This window comes from Geotrypetes seraphini, chromosome 13 (genome assembly GCF_902459505.1).
Source record: "Geotrypetes seraphini chromosome 13, aGeoSer1.1, whole genome shotgun sequence".
In the NCBI taxonomy this organism is placed as follows: domain Eukaryota; kingdom Metazoa; phylum Chordata; class Amphibia; order Gymnophiona; family Dermophiidae; genus Geotrypetes; species Geotrypetes seraphini.
Window position 1 is genome coordinate 21,206,330 of NC_047096.1, and position 18,900 is coordinate 21,225,229.

The following is an 18,900-nucleotide window of genomic DNA, read 5'->3' on the forward strand; positions in this document are numbered from 1 at the left end:
GCCTAATCTTAAAACTCCTGATAGTGGTGAAAGGGAGCCCCCTGCTGGGCCCTATATGACACATTCCCTGAGCCTGGCAGGATAGGAGAGCTAGAAATCCTGTGAGGTTTGAGAATAAACTCTTCAGTTTGGCCTGGCTCTGATACTGAGTTCTAGGTCCCAGGTAGAGAATGACACGGACAGGAACTCAATTTACTCATCCTGTCCCTGTGTGTTTTGCCCCTGCCCCGTTCCTATAAGCTCTGCCTTAATCGCACAAGCCTCGAACACTTATGATTGTAAAGTGATTGAGGCTTGTGCAGACGAGAACTGATCTTGCAGGAATGAGGTGGGGACAGGGAAAAATTTTTCCCCATGCCATTCTCTAGTCCCAGGTCTCACACCTGCCCAGTATCTGCATTGTTAAGAATATTCAAAAACCAGGGATGGCTGTAGTTGCAGCAGCCCAGATTTCTAGAAACAGCTTAAGGTTATGATTCCACCACCATCTTTTTGCCAAATAGCATCAACTAAAACTGGCTAAGAATAATTTTCAGCTGTCCATGATGCTACATGGTATGGTTTAGGGACACTTTTATGCTTGTGGATCTCAGAGCAAGATTTCAAAGGGAAATAACACAGCTAGTTCATTACATCTAGGCTAAAAACAGAGAAAACAATGCATGTAGACCTCCTGACCTTGCTGCAATAATGATCTTGGGTTTTTTTTTTTTTTTTTTAACACAGTCAATTTTTAGTTACCTGTTAGAAAACCATTGGGATTGGGATGAGATAAGAACATAAGAATAGCCTTATGGTCCATCAAGCCTAGTAGCCTGTTCTCACAGTGGCCAATCCAGGTCCCTAGTACTTGGCCAAAACCCAAGGTGTAGCAATATTCCATGCTACCGATACAGGGCAAGCAGTGGCTTCCCCGTGTCTTTCTCAATAACAGACTATGGACTTTTCCTCCAGGAATTTGTCCAAACCTTTCTTAAAACCAGCTACGCTATCTGCTCTTACCACATCCTCTGGCAATGCGTTCCAGAGCTTAATTATTCTGAGTGAAAAAAAATTTCCTCCTATTGGTTTTAAAAGTATTTCCCTGTAACTTTTGAGTGTTGCCTAGTCTTTGTCATTTTTGACAAGAGTGAAGAATCGATCCACTTGTACCCGATGAACTGTTTTCTGAAGTTGGAAGAGGTATAGGACAGACAATGGAAGAACAATATACACCCACCCACCCTACAGAACAGGTACAATATAGGGTGTCAGAAAAATGGATTTTCCAGCTGTCCCTCACCTCCTCTCCTTCCACACATTGTTTCTATCATTGTATTGCATAAAAGAAGAGATACAAGAGAGCTGAAATGACACAGTTTGAAATTCGTGAGCAGCAGTGCCAGTCATGAAGACATCAACCCTCCCTACTGTCCATCTGCATCTTTTGCATATCCATTAATAATTCAGCCATCTAAAAAAAATAGCAAGGGCAGATCAGCATCAAGTATGTGTATTTTATATCACAAGAATAAACTAACCCAAGTGGTGTATGCAATTAAATCATAAAATGGAAGTGCATAGTAACTACGCCAATCAACCCAGTTTATGACTGTGCGTAAGCTCCATTTCTGAGGCCTTTTCCTGTCTAGCAGTAAGTCACATAGTGAATGCACTTCTCTAGTTAAGCGGGTGAAGAATTTTTCCATAATATTTTATATCACATTCATATCATATACCATAAGTATATCTCAGAGGAAGAAGGGAAGACGCATTATGGTTGATAGTGAGTAAAATGGCAATTGGCAAATATTGACAATGAAAGTGACTATTCTGCAGTCAAAATTATAAAGCGACACCTCCACTGGTGTGTCAAATTGCCAACTGCGTATTTGTGATGCCAGTAGTTGATTATGAAGGAGGGTAACCTGCACAGAGTTGCAGGTGTGGCTTTGGCCATGTTGGTCAGACTGGAAGGACTGTTCCGGTCTGCTGTCATTTACTGTTACTATTTTTCACATAGTCTTAGCTCCAGGGTTGGAGCCAAAATGCAGGCTACAGACTTTTAAGAAGTTGCCTTTAAAAATGTTAAATATCAACAGGTGAACATGAGGACTGTGAAATATTGCATGAAGTCCTTAGGAAATTGGGAGACCGGGCATCCCAAATGGCAGATGAAATTTATTGTGGACAAATGTAAAGTGATGCACAGCGGAAAGAATAATCCAAATCATAATTACCTTACATCTTAGGAGTCGGCACCCAAGAAAAAGATCTGGGTGTCATCATAGACACTACGCTGAAATCTTCTGCCCGGTGTGCAGCTGCAGCAAGAAAAGCAACCAGGATGTTTGGAATTATTAGGAAAGAGATGGTAAATAAGACGGAGAATATTATAATGCCTCTGTGTTGTTCCATGGTGCATCTTTACCTTGAGTATTGGGTACAGTTTTGGTCTCAAAAAAGATATAGTGGAATTAGAAAAGGTTCAAAGAAGAGAGACCAAAATGATAAAGGGGATGAAACTCCTCTCGTATTAGGAAAGACTAAAGAGGTTGGGGCTCATCAGCTTGGAAAAGAGATGGTTAAGGAGGGACGGATATGAATGAAGTCTACAACATCCTGAGTGGTGTAGAAAGGTAAGAGTGAATCCATTTTTCACCAAAATGACAAAAAACAGAGGAGACTGGGAATACTTTAAAAACAAATAAGAGGAATTTTTTTTTTTAACTTAAAGAATAGTTAAGCTCTGGAACTTGTTGCTAGAGGAAGTGGGTACAGCAGTTAGCATAGCTAGGTTTAAGAAAGGTTTGGACAAGTTCCTGGAGGAAAAGTTCATAATCTACTATTGAGACAGACATGGGGGAAGTGACTGCTTGCCCTGGATCGATAGCATGAAATATTGCTACTATTTGGGTTTCTGCCTGGATTGGCCACTGTTGGAAAAAGGAGACTGGGCTAGATTGGTCTGACCCAATTTGGCTGTTCTTATGAGTAAGTTTATTATGTAGATAGATTTAAAAAAAAAAAAGAACTGGATTAAGAATGCTTACAAAGGCAAGAATTGTCAGTAGCCATGGTTCAAACCTTGGTCATTAGGAGTGTTGCTTACCACTTTCCAGCTTGTGCTAACTGAGCCCCTCGTGTACATTTCCATGTGTTTGGTGTACCTTGTGCTTCTCTGTATGGAAGAAGGCAAGTCTCTGATTGCTGTTGTGACAGTCACGCAGTCCTGCTGCTGAATTGCCAGGCAGTGAAGAGTTTTGTGGCCCTGCTGTAAACAGAGCACCAAGTAATCCAGTTCCAGGCTGGAGGTTTTGAGACCATCCTGGTTTTCAATTTACATCCCAAAGCAGTGTGGGATTTGTAGTTCCCAATCCTGCCCATTGACATCAGTGCTTCAAGTCCCATAATGCAACAGGATGGAGGTGGTCGGAAATCCAGGACTGCCCAAAATCTCCAGCCTGGACCTGGGGGACTTGGTGATTTTGTGCATGGGGTTTTCTTTGTAGTCAGTGAAGAAATTGTTGCTTAGTTAGTAAAAGAAACAGAAAAACATGATGGTGATTAAAGGCCGAATGGGCAACCAGTCTGCCCATCCACTATCTCCTCCTCTCCCTAAGACAGGGGTATCAAAGTCCCTCCTCGAGGGCCACAATCCAGTTGGGTTTTCAGGATTTCCCCAATGAATATGCATGAGATCTATTAGCATACAATGAAAGCAGTGTATGCAAATAGATCTCATGCATATTCATGGGAGAAATCCTGAAAACCCGACTGGATTGTGGCCCTCGAGGAGGGACTTTGGCACCCCTGCCCTAAGAGATCCATCTTGCTTGTCCCACGCTATCTTAAATTCAGATACAGTCTTCGTCTCCTTTTATTACTAAGTGGAAAACACAGGGAAAACTCCAGACAGTGCTGGCCCTGCCAGTCTCGCTGCTGAGGAGGGGAGATGTCGGCAGCACATAAGGGTTAACTTTGGTGCTTCCAGTTTTAATCCACTACCCCACTATGTTACATACAGATAAAATCTCCCCCATTTCCCCCACACTATTATGCCCTTTGTACCACATACAGAACAATATATCCGTTACATGCTTCCCCTTTGTGCCATGTATCGGGAAACTCTTGAAAACGCACTTATTTGATAAATTTCTGTAACCTCATTATGTTTTTGTTGTTCCTGAGACTGTCTCAGAATCTTATTGCTGTGAACCGCATTGAACTATAATAGGTTGTGCGATATATAAATGATAATGTAATGTACATGAATCCCCCGTGCACCTCACACCACTGACCCCTCTGTCCATCTCCATGCAATTCACATGTAATCACAATCAATGTCTCTTCTGTACCACATATTCACGAAATCCCTTTGCAAGGCACCACAGACTCCTCTGTCCACCCTCACACTGCTATTCTCTGTACCTCATAAATGTATCCTAGTGTGTTCTCCCACCCCCTATACTATCCCTCCTGTACCATATACACACAGGATCTCTTTGTATGACATATACACACAAGCTCCTCTGTCTACCTTGCACCACTGTTCTCTATGTATCATATATACGTATCCCAGTGTGCCGTTTCTCCTCCCCTCACATATTATGCCTCTGTACCATATGTATACACAGAATCCCTTTATACACCTCACACACAAGTTCCTCTGTTCACCACTATTCTCCCTGTGCCCTATATATAGGCAGAATCCCCTCCCAATATATATCCCTTCTATACTATCTGGAAACACTACTTAGCAAACAAACATTAGCCACATTGCAACCATCCCCATGATCCAGAGAGCCCCTCTGACCCATATTTATACATATGCAAACCCCTCTTCTCTCCCTCAAACAGATACCACCTGTGTGCCCTTTAAACACTGAATCCCTTCATATGATGCACACAGTAACTCCTCTGATGTGTCTTCCCTGCTTCCTGTCTCTCCACCCATTGCCCTCTGTGCATGGCCTTTCCTCTTTGCCAACACAAATGTCTAAATTGCAGTGGTGCTGAAAAGGAAGAAAACATCATTAGGCTCAAAACTAACCCCTCACCTGTGTCTGACATTGTCAAGGATCTTTCTCCTCACCCCCATGCATGATGTTCCCTTCCCCGTCCACACCCACAGAATCAACATTCAGAATTCAGTGCACTTCAAAGATTATTCACACCGTGCCATGACTAAAACTAACTGAGAGATCCTGCAACACATCAGGCTAAGCTGTCAGCTGGAGGTGGAAAGGAGGAGAGGAAGGGAGTGACGAGATGAAGGAGAACGGAACGTCAAGAGGAAAAAGGAGGGAAAGTAGAGAACCTATAAATACATTTTGGAGTACATAGAAAGGGCCTTTTGCTATGTCTGCCATTCCCTTAGGCAAAAACAGCGGAGTTAGGCCAGTCAGAGTAAATGAGGAAGCCACTAAAGGTACTGTCGGTCTTCGCGCTGGCATAGAGGCCTGTGTATTCCCCCACACCCACCTGCACCCAGACCTGGTCCTCTGGTTCCAAGCGCAGTACTGTCCCTCCTGACAATGAAGTCGGCTTTGGCCAGTTCCCAAAGACCTGGAAGAAAGAAGCTACAGCTTTCCCATTCTTCACAATGTCAAAGTGCAAACTGCTTCGGAAGACTGTGGCATGGACCGCAAAGTAGTACACTCCTGGGATCTCGCAGGTGAACTTTCCCGAGGCTGCGTCATAGTGGCTTTGCTCGTTAATTAAGACCACATCAAATCGAATGGGCTCATCAGCAGGAGGAGAGGTACGTATCTCTGAGTGCTTAGCACTGAAGGCCGAGCGTGGTGCCACGGCGCATTCACCCTGTCCACCTTTTGCTCCTTTTTGGCCATCGGTACCAGGATGACCTGGGTCCCCTGGAGGTCCTCTTGCTCCTATTAGGAGAAAAGCACGACAGGTATGAGAGAGTGATTACAATAGCCTGGTTTTGTGACAAAGACAGGTCCTACCACTCAGGATAAGTGATAAAGAGAGAAGTAACCAAAACCTAGGTGTATGACAGGAACAGATGACAGGGGCCCAGGTGTGTATGAAGAGACAGGTAAAAGGTATATCCTGTCAATACACCTGAGCCTCCACCCTGTTCCTTTTCCCATAAGCATTTTTCTGATTTCTTTCAAGTACCTTTGTGGTTTGATTGGGGGTTTTGTTTATTAGTACACCTGAGAGGACAGGATTCCAGTTCTGTGTGAACAGATGAGTAACAGAACTGCAGGTGTAGGGCAGGAAGAAAAAACGGACCCAGGTGTGTGATGATACAGGTTACAGAACTGCAAAGGAAAAGGGGACAAGCCCCCATATACAGTATGTATATGTTTACGTTTATTTGGAATTTGATATACCGCTCTGGCATTGACTGATCTAAGTGGTTTACAGATAAAGGAATGTTTTGTCTCAACATGGCTTTCAGGTTTAAAGGTCGGATAAGGGGTAAAGCTGACACTAAGAGTCTGAACCTTCTTCATGAAGTATTGCCCCAAATCATCTAGAGATGGGTAACAGGATGTAGGTGTATGACAGGAAAAAAGGACAGGGGCCCAGGTGTATGTGAAAAGGCTGATGATATGACTGCAGGCATATGAGACAACTGAAGGGGGGTAAGTTGGTGAAGAGTAGCCTATGGGAGAGGAGCTTGTTCAGGTGGGATAAACTTTAGATTCCAGGTATCATTCACAATGTTCAAGTTTCAAGTTTAATAATTGTTTTGATTAATCGCTTAATCATATTTCAAAGCGATGAACAAATTAAAATGACAATTTATGGGAAACAATACATAACAGAACAATACATAATGACATTCAAAATTAAAAAATTACCATTACAAACTTATATACACAAGGAAGGGGAGGAGATGAAATACAAAATCAATATAGAAAAGTAGAACAAAAAAGGGAAAATACAAAATGAGTAACAATAAGACAGTATAATATAGTACAATAAAATAATCTAAGCTGCGGTGAGTTTCGTTAATTATCAAAAGCATCTTTAAAGAGAAATGTTTTTAAGTTACTTTTGAATTTCTCAAGATTCTGCTCTTCCCTTAAATAAATTGGAGGGGCGTTCCATAGCTAAGGTGCAGTAACGGAGAAAATGAATTGTCGTCTTGTATGTGACAAGATAATGACCAAAGCCAGAGGTTAGAGCATAACCAGCAAAAGAAAGTAGATGTTAGTGGTCTTGTAAAAGTCATTGCTGAGGCTCTGAGGCCAGATTCTCAAAAACCCGTGTTGAAAAGCGATGGTTTGCTAACACAGCCGTTTTGATAGTGAATCCATGGGAGGGACCTTAAACAACTTGGGCCAATCAGAGCCTCAGGCCCCTCCAGGGAGGGGAAGGCCCATTTTCGATGAAGCAGGACTTCTGGGAGGAGGGAGTCTGCGTCCTTCCATGCATCAATTTGGATGTAAGGGGGAGGGGTCATCGGAGGCAAAGGGGTCACTCCTGCTGCGGGGGGATGGGGGGGGAGAGGTGGCACACGGCCAGGATTTCAGGGCAACAGGAGAGTGTGGGCATCTCTCCTGCTGCAGGGGGATGGGGGGGAGAGGTGGCACACGGTCAGGATTTTAGGGCAACAGGAGAGTGTGGGCATCTCTCCCGCTGCAAGGAGGGGTGTTACCGCCATACCAGGGCGTGGGGGTGTGTATTCACTGCCGCTGCAAGGGAGAATTGTTGTGATGCAGCGAGAGAGAATGGGTATCTTTCCCGCTGCATCACAAAACAGGCTTTCTAACAGTCTCTGATACTGACCGGCACCCCTGGACCAGCCGCTTAGTTTTGTCGCCAAAAGCTGACACCGCTTTTCGAAAATGGCTTGGCATTTTTTTAAGAATCCACCGGAGGCTCATGTTGAAGCTTGCTATTGACAGAGATAATCCATTTTGATAATCTGCCGTTAAAATGCGTACAGGCTAAACCGTCGGTAAACAGTTTAGTGACGGCGTTAAAGTTTTGAGAATCTGGCCCTGAGTCTACTTGGAATATTGTGTTAACTTTGGAAACAGTATGTTGCCAAGGATATTAAAAAAAACCTTGAAGCAGTTCAGAGGAAGGTAACCAAAACGGTATGGGATCCATGCCAGAAGTCATGTGGGAAGAAGCTTGAAGAACATATGTAAACCTTTGAGGCCAGGGGAGATATGACACAGAAGTTCTATTAATGAAAGAGAAAGAGCCAGGGACATTTAGTAAAGACTGGAGTTCCTCAAGGATCAGTACTTTCTGCGCTGTTATTTAATATCTATTTGGTTGAAATAGGCCAATTACTTCAATCTTTGGAAATTGAATATCGAATTTATGCAGATGGGGAAAGGATCTAGAAAGGTTACCGAGTAATAGAGAATGACACGGTGACAAAATTCATCACCGTTCCCGTCCCCGCGGATAACTGCGGGAAACCATCTTCATGTCATTCTTTAAGGAGAGAAGGAAGAATCAGAGTATGAATGGCCACAACCACTGACCCGCAAGCTTTGCTTTGAAGAATGCTGGTGTAGAAGGACCGAGGTTGAAACAGACACTAAAGAATGACAAGTCTCTGGTATCCAGAGTAGATATTGTGATGTCATAATGCCTCATTCCACCAGTGCCTAAGAGCCAACCTCATCAGTGATGTCACAATGGCTTCATTATCCTTGGCTCACATAAGAATCAGAGTATGAATGGCCACAACCACTGACCCGCAAGCTTTGCTTTGAAGAATGCTGGTGTAGAAGGACCGAGGTTGAAATAGACCCTAGAAAATGACATGGGATTATTTCCCGCGGTTATCCGCGGGGACGGGAACGGTGATGAATTTTGTCACCGTGTCATTCTCTATGAGTAAGACTGTTGAGTGGATGGAATAACAGGGTCTGAAACTGAATGTGGATAAGACTGAGATTATGTTAGTGGGGAAACCTGATCCTAAATGGCCCAAGGAATTAAAGGTTATTGATGATGTTCTTCCAGTGAGTGAGTCAATGACGGTTCTAGGTGTAAAGTTGGATTGTGGCCTCTCAATGAATTTACACATTGCAAAAACTGTACAAGCATGTTATGCGCAAATGCACTTATTTCATCGCGTAAAGCCAATGTTATCTTCTTACGATTTCCGCACAGTAGTTCAGGCAATGGTATTATCTGGACTTGACTATTGCAATGTCCTGTATCTTGGAATAACTAAGACAGGATGCAGAACACAGCAGCAAGATTGATAACAGGCAAATCTAAATACGATCACATCTCGCCCTATCTCCAACAATTGCACTGGCTGCCTGTTGTTTTTAGATCTCAATATAAAGCAATAATGATTTGCCATCAATTCTTGTATGGAACCATACCTGAATTGTTTAAAAGTAAGCTGTCAAACTATTTACCATCTAGGTCTCTGCGTTCTGAGAATTCAGCGTTATTAAAAGCAAATGCTAATCCAAAACATGCTGAGACCAATAAAATGGTCTTTTGCTGTGCGAGGGTCAAACTGTGGAACTCACTTGTCGGTCAATTACGAAAATGCTATGACAAGGGTAATTTCAGAAAACTACTAAAAACGCAGTTATTTGTTAATGCATTTTTCTAGAAACTGATCTTTGCGATTGTTCTTTTGATGGGCACTTTACGTGATTTTCCGATGATTATATCTTAATGTTTGTTTGATTTTATTTGTCTTACTAAATTATGTATGTAACAATATGTAAACCGTTTAGGTCAAAGGGATTAAGGGGTACAGATAGGAGTAGAGGTAGGTTAAAGGGATAGGATTAGAGGTAATTTATAAAATTAGTCAGAGACCACTGTTCAGGCAATAGGCCTGATGGGCCGCCGCAGGAGCGGAGCGCTGGGCGAGATGGACCTCAGGTCTGCCTCAGTGGAGGCAACTTCTTATGTTCAACGGTATATAAATTTTTTAAACAAATAAATAAAGGGACTGGGACTTATATACTGCCTTTTTGTAGTTTTATAACCAAATTCAAAGCAGTTTTCATACAGGTGCTTCAAGCATTTTCCCTATCTATCCCAGTGGGCTCACAATCTGTCTAATGTACCTGGGGCAGTGGAGGATTAAGTCACTTGCCCAGGGTCATAAGGAGCAGAGTGGGGTTTGACCCCACAACCTCAGGGTGCTAAGACTGTAGCTCTAACCACTTCGCCACACTCTCCTCCAATACAATATCAGAAGTGAGCCAAGTAGAGAACAATGACGCCATTGTGACATCACTGATGAGGTTGGCTCTTATTGGTGGAATGAGGCATTATGACATCAGGGAAAGGGATTGGGACTTGTACACCACCACACGCAGGGCTTCAAGCATTTTCCCTATCTATCCCAGTGGGCTCACAATCTGTCTAATGTACCTGGGGCAGTGGAGGATTAAGTCACTTGCCCAGGGTCGCAAGGGTGCTGAGGTTGTAGCTCTAACCACTATACCACACTCTCCTCCAATGAGCAAAGAAATCTTTTTCAAAGACAGGGACACTATAGAACTATAGGATATTAAATGGAGCTACAACGAGGTAACTTATCTGCAACACTAGGAAACACTTTTTCATGGAAAGGGTAGTGGATGCCTGCAACACTCTCTTAATGGAGAGGGAGGGGGACAAAAACAGTGAAAGAATTCAAAATGTTTAGAGATAAACATGGAGGATCCCTATAAAGCAAGAGAATAGATCAAAGCAAAACTTCAATAACTTCCATGCCTCAGAAAAAACATAGAGGTGAAATGTTGCATGTAGCTACAGGAAGAACTCTATCCACCTTATTGAGCAAACTAGATGGACCATATAGATCTTTTTCTACCATCATTTACAAGGTCACTATGCATTATCCCCCATCAGTGTCTTCCCCTTTCTGACTCCTTCCCTTGGCCTTTCTCTTACTTTCTCATTCTTCATTCCCACCTTGTTTTTTTCTCTTTTACAACCTACTGATAATCGCCAACTCCACTGTTTGAAATAAAATATTTATAAATTCATCTGTGAACCACAAGGTGGCGATCACTGCCCAAAATCAGCTCTTATAAGAGGCTCTTGTCATAGGGTTACCATATGGCTCCAGAAAAATGAGGACGGATTGAGACAGCCGAGTTTTTATTTCCATTGAAAGCAACAGAAGTACGTAGGACACATCAAGAAATTTATTCTATCAATATCACAGCAGCACTTGTCTACAACACACAAATGAGGATCATCCCAGATTTATTCAGCTTTTCTTTTAAAGCTCTCCTTAACACTCTGCTCTTTGAAGAGGGAACCTCTGTGCCCCTCTTCTGTTAGCTTCTGGGCTTCCAGCCAACACAGGTGCATTGTGGAGCTGGTAGTTCCTAGTATGTTTTTATTAAAGCTAGGGTTAACAGATTTTGCATCTGGAAAAAGAGGATGTGTGGCCCAGTCCTGTCCTGCCCCGTCCTCGTTCCACCCCCAGCCCTGCCTTGTTCTGCCTCCCCAACCCCAGCTGCATGCAAACCTCATTTCTTTGGGTCAAGTCTGGAGTGAATCTGCGCATGCACAGATGCGACGTAATGACAAACACGTGTACATGCGTGTGATGTCACCGCATCGCATTCACGCATGTGCAGATGCACTCCAGACTTGGCCCTGATCTCAAGAGCTTTTCAAAAACTGGACAAAGTTCCGGGTTTTGAAAAGCTATCTGGATGCCCAGACAGTCCTCTAAAAAGAGGACATGTCCGGGTAAATCCGGATATCTCGTAACCCTAATTAAAACTTGTTATACCGCTTGTCTCTTATGACAGATTCAAGCAGTTTACAAATACTAAATATATATATAAATATAAGAAAAAGAAATCCATTAAAAATAGGACAGACCTAAACAAGATTCAGACAAAGATACATACACATTCATACATACCCGTATTGTCCCTACTCTCTTTAAAAAGAAAGATCCTTATCTTCATTTCCTATCCACAGGATCCAGTTTAAAAGACCTGTTTTCCATCAAAATCAATATAGGTGAACTACTTCTGTCAAAATGGAATTTTCCCCAAATGCTTCTCAAAAAAAAAGTTTTCAACATAGTCTAGAATGCCTTAGTATTTGCCTCCAATCTCAATTCCCTCTCTGTGGAATGCCCTCCCATGAGACGTTCGATTAGAGAACTCGCTTGAAAAATTTAAAGCCAAACTTAAAACCTTCCTCTTTAAAGATGCCTTTATTCTTTAGTATTAGCTTCAGCCTCTTAATTCCTTGATTCACGTGAAGCTTTGAAACATCTAATACTTCTTTTGAAATGATTCCCCTCCTAATGTTTTTGCCACCCCCCATTTACTGTCCTTTTTTTATTAATTTTACTTCGATGTATTTTAAACAACCTTTCCCTCCCCTACTTTCCTTTCGTCTCATATACGTTAATCCGAATTCGTCTAGTATTTTTAATATTTGATAAAATATTGCTTTTATTTACACTGGGAACTCTGCTCTTTCCTCTTCCCACCATGGCACTGAGAGAAATGTTCAGAGAGAACGGGCAGAGGGGCGCCTTCCTGTCCACCTCTTGAAATGTTCACGCCAGCCGTGACTTTCTTCTGACATCACTTCCTGATCAACAGGTCCAGGACTTGGCATCAGAAGGTCACCAAAGCCAGCATTAGCAGCGGGTGGATGATTCTGTTCACGCCGGTGAACATTTTAAGAGGTACACAAGGGGCAGGGGTGTGGAATGGCAGATTGCAGTGGGGAAGAGCAGGGGGTACACAGCGTGACCATGCTGGGCTCCACCAGCCTGGGCGCCAACCTCCCCAGCTACGCCACTGCCCATGGTCCTCAAGTATTAATAAAAGAGCTCAGATTCTGCACCATCAGTGTTGTCTTTTCATGGATTCTGTAGCTGCTTGCAGAGGCCTGGCTACTGTGGGGTGAGTTCAGTGGCATACTAACGGGGGGGGGGGGGGGAGGAAGAGGCGCAGGCACCCAACTCTTCCCCCACCCCCTACTGCTGCACAAGTGCCACTTCCCTTCCCCCGTACCTCTGTAACGTTCCTGGTGCAAGTAGCAACCTCCTACCTGTTGTCCGCCAGCATCGGCTTTTCCTCCGATGTCACTTCCTGGAGCTGAACCTAGGAAGTGATGTCAGAGGAAGAGCCGATGCTGGCACGACAGCGGGTTAGGGGTGGTTGCCGCTTGTGCCAGAAAGGTTAGAGATATGGGAGAAGGGAAGTGGCACGTGTGCGACAGTAGGGGGGAGGAGAAGGAGTGTGTGGAGGTGGGGGCGGGGGAGAGGGACCTTCGCCTCAGACGCCTCTCACCCTTGCTACGCCACTGGGTGGGTTCCTCAGTGATTACCCCCATTCCTGAAGAATGGCCTGGTGTTTGAGCACCGGCACCTTTTTTGCTAGAACATAATGCACTGGTGTCGAGTCAAATGATGATTTTGAATAAAGGACATGCTTGTTTAGGTAAATTTACTCTAGGGCCCATATATTTAGGAGCGTTGTTTCAGAAGTACTAATTCAATAATTCCCAAGGCAGAGGTTTGGCTTGCCGGAAGAAATAAGTGAAAAGTGCCAGAGCCACCACTGTCCTCACCTCTTGTACTCTCTCTTACAGTCAGCAGGAGCAGTTGGCTTCTTACCAGCTACTTTCTCTGCTCAAGGGGCGAGTCCTTAGGCATCTGAGCCAATCAGGGCCTTAGGCTCCTCCATCTGTAGACATTTCTACAGGGAGGTGCCTTAAACATCTGAACCAATCAGGGTATTGTGCCCTTCCCCATGCATCATGATACACCGAGGCGGGAAGGCCCGCTATTTTGGCTCGGCGGGCTTTGAAGGTGGAGGGACCGTGCTTTCCTCTTGCTTCCAATGGAAAAAGGTACCTGGGGAGGAGGGGGTTCGGGGGAGCATCCAGTGGCAGAATGGAGTGCACATCCCTCCTGCCTTTTTTTTTTTGGTGGGGAGGGGGCAATGAGGAGGGTAGGGAATAGTTCAGGGGGGCCTCCTTTAGCAGGAGGGAATGAGCTTCCCTCCTTACAATTTTCTCTCACATGGGGGGTGGGCACCATGGCAGGAGGGAGTGGCCATCCCTCCTGTCAATTTTTTCTTGTGTGTGGGGGAGGGGTGAGTTGCCATGGCAGGAGGGAGTGGACAACCCTGCCATTTTTCTTATGCAGGGGGGGGTGGGAATTTCTCTTGCTATTTTCACTGTTGCGGGGGGGGATTCTCGGTGCCAGTTCATCAGGGAGGGCCTTAATCGGGGAGGGGGGGTGCTTTTTTTCCTTATTATTATTTTTTTTTAATGGGGCAGATATTGTGCATGTATAACACTCTCAGCATCTGTGCCCATTAAATTAAAAAAAAAAGAAAAAAAAAGTTTCTTGCCCTGAACATCTGACTGGCAGGAGGCTGTTTTCAGGGCTTCTCCTGCCTCTCAGCTGTTCGGGCTTCCCGTGCTGGCCCTGCGCATGTGAGTTGCTCTCACAGCAATCAAATTGACAGGAGAGATGGGGATTACAATGCATCTCAACATGAATCATTTGCATGCAAACTTTTAAGAGCATAAATAGCTCTTTTTGAATTGGCCACATGGTCTTAACGATCCTCTTTAGTACATCTAGGCTGAGATCACTCAGGACTTAGGAGATCACTTAGGACTCACCAAGGGCCAGTCCTGTCTGAGCTCCTCAGATGTCCAAAAGTCAGTAATGTCTGTGGATGGGAGAATCCAATTGGATTAGCAAATCCAGCTGGGTCGATGAAACAGCAAAGGAGGACAACTCACCTGGATCCCCAGTCTCTCCCTTTAGTCCTTGTGGTCCGTGGGCTCCATCCCGACCATCTCTTCCGTCTCTGCCTGGAAGACCTGAAGAACCATGTATTCCAGGGGTACCTGGAAGACCCGGTTGGCCAGGGCACAGGCCTGGGATCTTATTGTCTTCAATCAGAAGTGTGGAGGAGACTGTTCCGAGGAAAATAAGGAGTCGGAGCTGGTCCATGCTGCTACCTGGAGGAAAAAAAATCAAGAATCTTACATGAAGGGAAAGGAAATGCAATTTAGCTCAATGGAGGGAATGTGGAGCCCGTGAGCCTTCGGTACTGTTAAGGCTCAGTAAAGTGACAGCCAGAGGCCTGGTGGAAGTGAATGTGTGAATTGTGAGTTAATAATGCTGGGGAGAGCTTGTGTCTGAGGCAGTAAGTGTTCGAATCGTGAGTCTAGTACTGGCAAGAACATATGGAACTCAGGAGACTATAATACTGGCAAGAGCTCAATATGAACATAAGAACATAAGAATAGCCTTACTGGTCCATCAAGCCCAGTAGCCCGTTCTCATGGTGGCCAATCCAGGTCCCTAGTACCTGGTCAAAACCCAAAGAGTAGCAACATTCCATGCTATTGATCCAGAGCAAGCAGAGGCTTCCCCCATGTCTTAATAACAGACTATGGATTTTTCCTCCAGAAATTTGCCCAAACCTTTTTTAAAACCTGCTATGCTATCCGCCTTTCCCACAACCTCTTGCAATGTGTTCCAGAGCTTAAGTATTCTCTGGTGGCAGTAAAGTGTGAATCATGAGTTAGTAATACTGGGAGACCTCAGCTCTGGAGCAGTGAGAGCAGGATTCAGAAGATAATAGTATTTCCCAGAGTTCAGGCCAGGAGGATTTTGGTACTTAGGAAATAACATCCTGCTGGCACTGTCTGGGATTGAATTCTTCGTAATAAAGTTGCTTTTTCTTCCCCCAGTTTTCTCATTCTGTCCATTCAATCTCTCCTCCCCACCTCCCCCCCTCCCGCAGCGAACAGGCCATCTGGCAGTTTGGCAAATACTAGAGTGGCTGGTCTACTCAAAGGCCAACAGGTCCGTTCTCATGCACCATATTTTCCAAGGCATCTGAAGTCAAGGATAAAGATACTTCAAGTTCTGAATATATGGCAATCCACTTTCCCCCAAGAACAGCTTCGATGAGGGCCAGTGTGAGTATAAATTCCCAGTCCAACACCACCCTGACCTGTGGGTTTCAGCCTCCTAACAAGAGCTCCAGCCATCCCCATCTCCTTCCCTTCCCCCACCTTTTCTCACTCCTTTTTCTCTTTCCATAAATTCTTTTTCCTGCAGTCTCTTCCAGTTCCTCATTCTATCTCTCTCTCTCTCTCTCTCTCTCTCTCTCTCTCTGCATCTCTCCCTCCTGGCTCATCCTGGAAAAGGCTTTCTCTAGTTAAAGAACAATACAAACCACTTTGTCCAGGTTCAGGCTTTTTCCTGTACGAGGGAAGTGTAATCTCAAGAAAGTTCTATGAATGCTTGCAGGCAAGGAGGAATCTGAGGAAACAGGCTTGGGTTTATTATTGAAAGACACTCCTTCCTTCTCCTGCCCTTCAGGGCTGCCGCCCATGCCTATCAAAGGCGCTCTTTCCTCCTCCCGTGTCTTTCAGGACTGTATGGTCGAGGCACAGTGGAATACTCACTGGATGTGCTTTCTTCTTTCTTCTGCCTCGATGGGATGGGATGCAGTTCCAAGCACCACTGGAACAGTGACGATATCCTGAGCTGACCAGACCCTGCCTCTTTCCAACAGAGAGGAAATTAGTAAAAGATCCCGGTGCCAAGACTAGTCCATCCAGAGGGGAGGGAAGGAGGGAGAGGACCAGGGCATCCAAAAAAAAAAAGAAAAAAAGAAATTCCAGAAACAGAGAGAAGAAAATAATGAGGCTGCCAGAATTGATGTACCATAACCAGCGGTTGGGAGAACTTTCCGCAGTTCCAGCGAAAGAGGTCACGGTCTCTTAAGTGCCCAGTCCTGGGGTAAGAAAGCCAGAGAGAAAGATTCTCAGAAGAGGAGAGAGAAAGTCAGACAGGCAGACGAGACACAAGTCAGCCAGTGGATCGTTTTGAGAATCTGAAAAGACGCGAAAGGAAAGAGGCAGTAATTCGAGAGATGAGGAAATACTTTGTGGTTTTCATCGAGCTCAAAATAATTAAATCTGAGGGATCGTTGAATTCTTTTGTCTTAGATTGTTACGAGGCTTTACAAACTAAAGGGTAGTATCACACAGGTAATGCAGTTGTGCCTCGGTGCTGCAGGTATCTATCTAATCTAGTTTGGGATTTATGAGTCACGTTATGCCTACAAAGGTTTAAGGCGATTTACAATACTGCTTATGGAGAACAGTTTAATACAGTACAAGGATGCTATAGAGGTATTATAAGACTTTGGGAATCTTTGAGGTAGATTGTCGTACCTTGCTTTTTTTTTTTTTTTTTTTTAAATCTTTATTGATTTTACAATCTTCAATAGTGCAATACATAAATATATCATATATAATAAGTCAATATAAGCACATTTAACTTTCAAATATACATAACCAACCAATTTCTACCCTTACCCACCCACCTAATGATAATTTAATAAAACACAGAAGCATAGAGTTCCCCAATAACCCTACCCTATTAGCCATATCCTTCCATCCTCCCACCCATCCCAAGTGTAAATATTAAAAAAAAATCAAATTATGACAGAAATAACACCCCCCCTTCCCTGAATGTGTACCAAAATAAACAAAAACTGACTCACAATCAAAAACCTATTATAGTGAGGTAACATAAGATGCCATAAATGAGATGGAACAATGGATGACAGATTTCAAGCTCAAACTTAATCCAGAAAAAACAAAATTCTTTGTTGCCTCTCCCCACTCGCTTGACAACAAAACCTCACTATGCATCAACGAACTCAATTACCCTATTCATCCCACCTTAAAGATACTAGGGGTAATCCTGGATCAATGCCTAACCATGAAAGACCAGGTGGACTCCATAATCAGGAAGGGTTTTTTCACTCTCTGGAAACTCAGATCCATTAAATCTTATTTCAATACGTCAGCATTCAGAATCCTAGTGCAATCCCTCGTCCTCAGTCAATTTGACTACTGCAACATAGCCTATTTATCAATCTCCCAAAAGAATATACGACGTCTTCAAATGATGCAAAATGCTGCGGTTAGACTTATCTTCGGGCTGAAGAAATTTGATCACGTGACACCTTATTACCAGCAGTTGCACTGGCTGCCGACGGAAGCACTCGTAAAGTTTAAATTCGCCTGCCTCTGCTTCAAAGTACTATATGGACTAGCCCCCGAATACATAACTGACCTTTTCTCCTTTTCCACCAACAAACATAAGAGAAGCACACATTCAAACTTCGTTTCCCCTCCAATTAAAGGTTGCAAACTGAAAAAACACCATGATCACCTTCTCTCACACCAAGCAGCCTTATGGGGTAAAGACCTAGATCAACTGCTTTCGCCCACTACCTATGAGGAATTTAGGAAGCGCCTAAAAACACACCTGTTCCTGAAATACCTGAACAACTGACCTACTCTTCCCTCTCTCCTCAATAACAGTCTTCCCGACCTCTTACTCTTTTCCTCTCTCCCCTCTTTAGTCCGCATAGAACTCTTGGTTCTGTGATATATACAAATTGTTATTACTATTATATCGTAATTTTCGCTGTACTTTCAAAATTGCACATAGGACTCTTGGTTCTATGATATATATAAATTATTATCGTAATTTTCGCTGTACTTTTTGAATTGCACGGCCTTCTCCTAACAGGCCCACTTGGAAATTTCTCCCACTCTGTATACCTTATACTCTCTCTCAGCAAATTGTATATCTATAATTTTGCTTCCTTAATGCTTCTGCACTCTGTATTTCCTCTGACTATCCGCACATTGTAACTCGCTGAATGTCCAGCTCTCTTGATTGTAAACCGCCCAGAAGTCGCAAGATTGTGGCGGTATAGAAGAATAAAGTTATTATTATAAGATGTCAATGGGCCCCATACCAATTTAAATATATTACCCTGCCCCAAACTATCAGCGTTCATCCTTTCAAATCTATAATTGGAGCAAAGATTTGCCCACCAGAAAGGAAAATTTAAACGATCATAGTTCTTCCAGTTTCGGGTTATCAAC

At 43.8% G+C, this 18,900-nt stretch overlaps 1 protein-coding gene across 2 annotated transcripts; it reads right to left on the reverse strand.

Moving 5' to 3' along the window:
* Positions 1-3,841: 3,841 nt before the first annotated feature.
* On the reverse strand, positions 3,842-16,550 carry C1QTNF5 (C1q and TNF related 5). 2 transcript variants are annotated; one of them, XM_033918473.1, is made up of 3 exons: positions 16,393-16,550; positions 14,710-14,931; positions 3,842-5,873 (listed from the first exon to the last, which is right to left on the reverse strand). In XM_033918473.1, the coding sequence occupies exons 2-3, from the start codon at positions 14,921-14,923 to the stop codon at positions 5,356-5,358; spliced, it is 732 nt and encodes a 243-aa protein (XP_033774364.1). In that variant the 5' UTR covers positions 14,924-14,931; positions 16,393-16,550; the 3' UTR covers positions 3,842-5,355. The 2 variants fall into 2 exon arrangements, with proteins under 2 accessions (XP_033774364.1, XP_033774365.1); XM_033918474.1 differs by lacking the exon at positions 16,393-16,550 and adding an exon at positions 16,161-16,353.
* Between the last annotated feature and the right edge of the window lie 2,350 nt (positions 16,551-18,900).

Excerpts from the sequence above, each read along its gene's own strand:
- C1QTNF5 (XM_033918473.1), bottom strand. The coding sequence starts at position 14,923 with ATGGACCAGCTCCGACTCCTTATTTTCCTCGGAACAGTCTCCTCCACA. Across the intron at positions 5,874-14,709 it reads GGGAGAGACTGGGGATCCAG|GAGCAAGAGGACCTCCAGGG; the intron begins GTGAGTTGTCCT and ends TTCTCCTAATAG.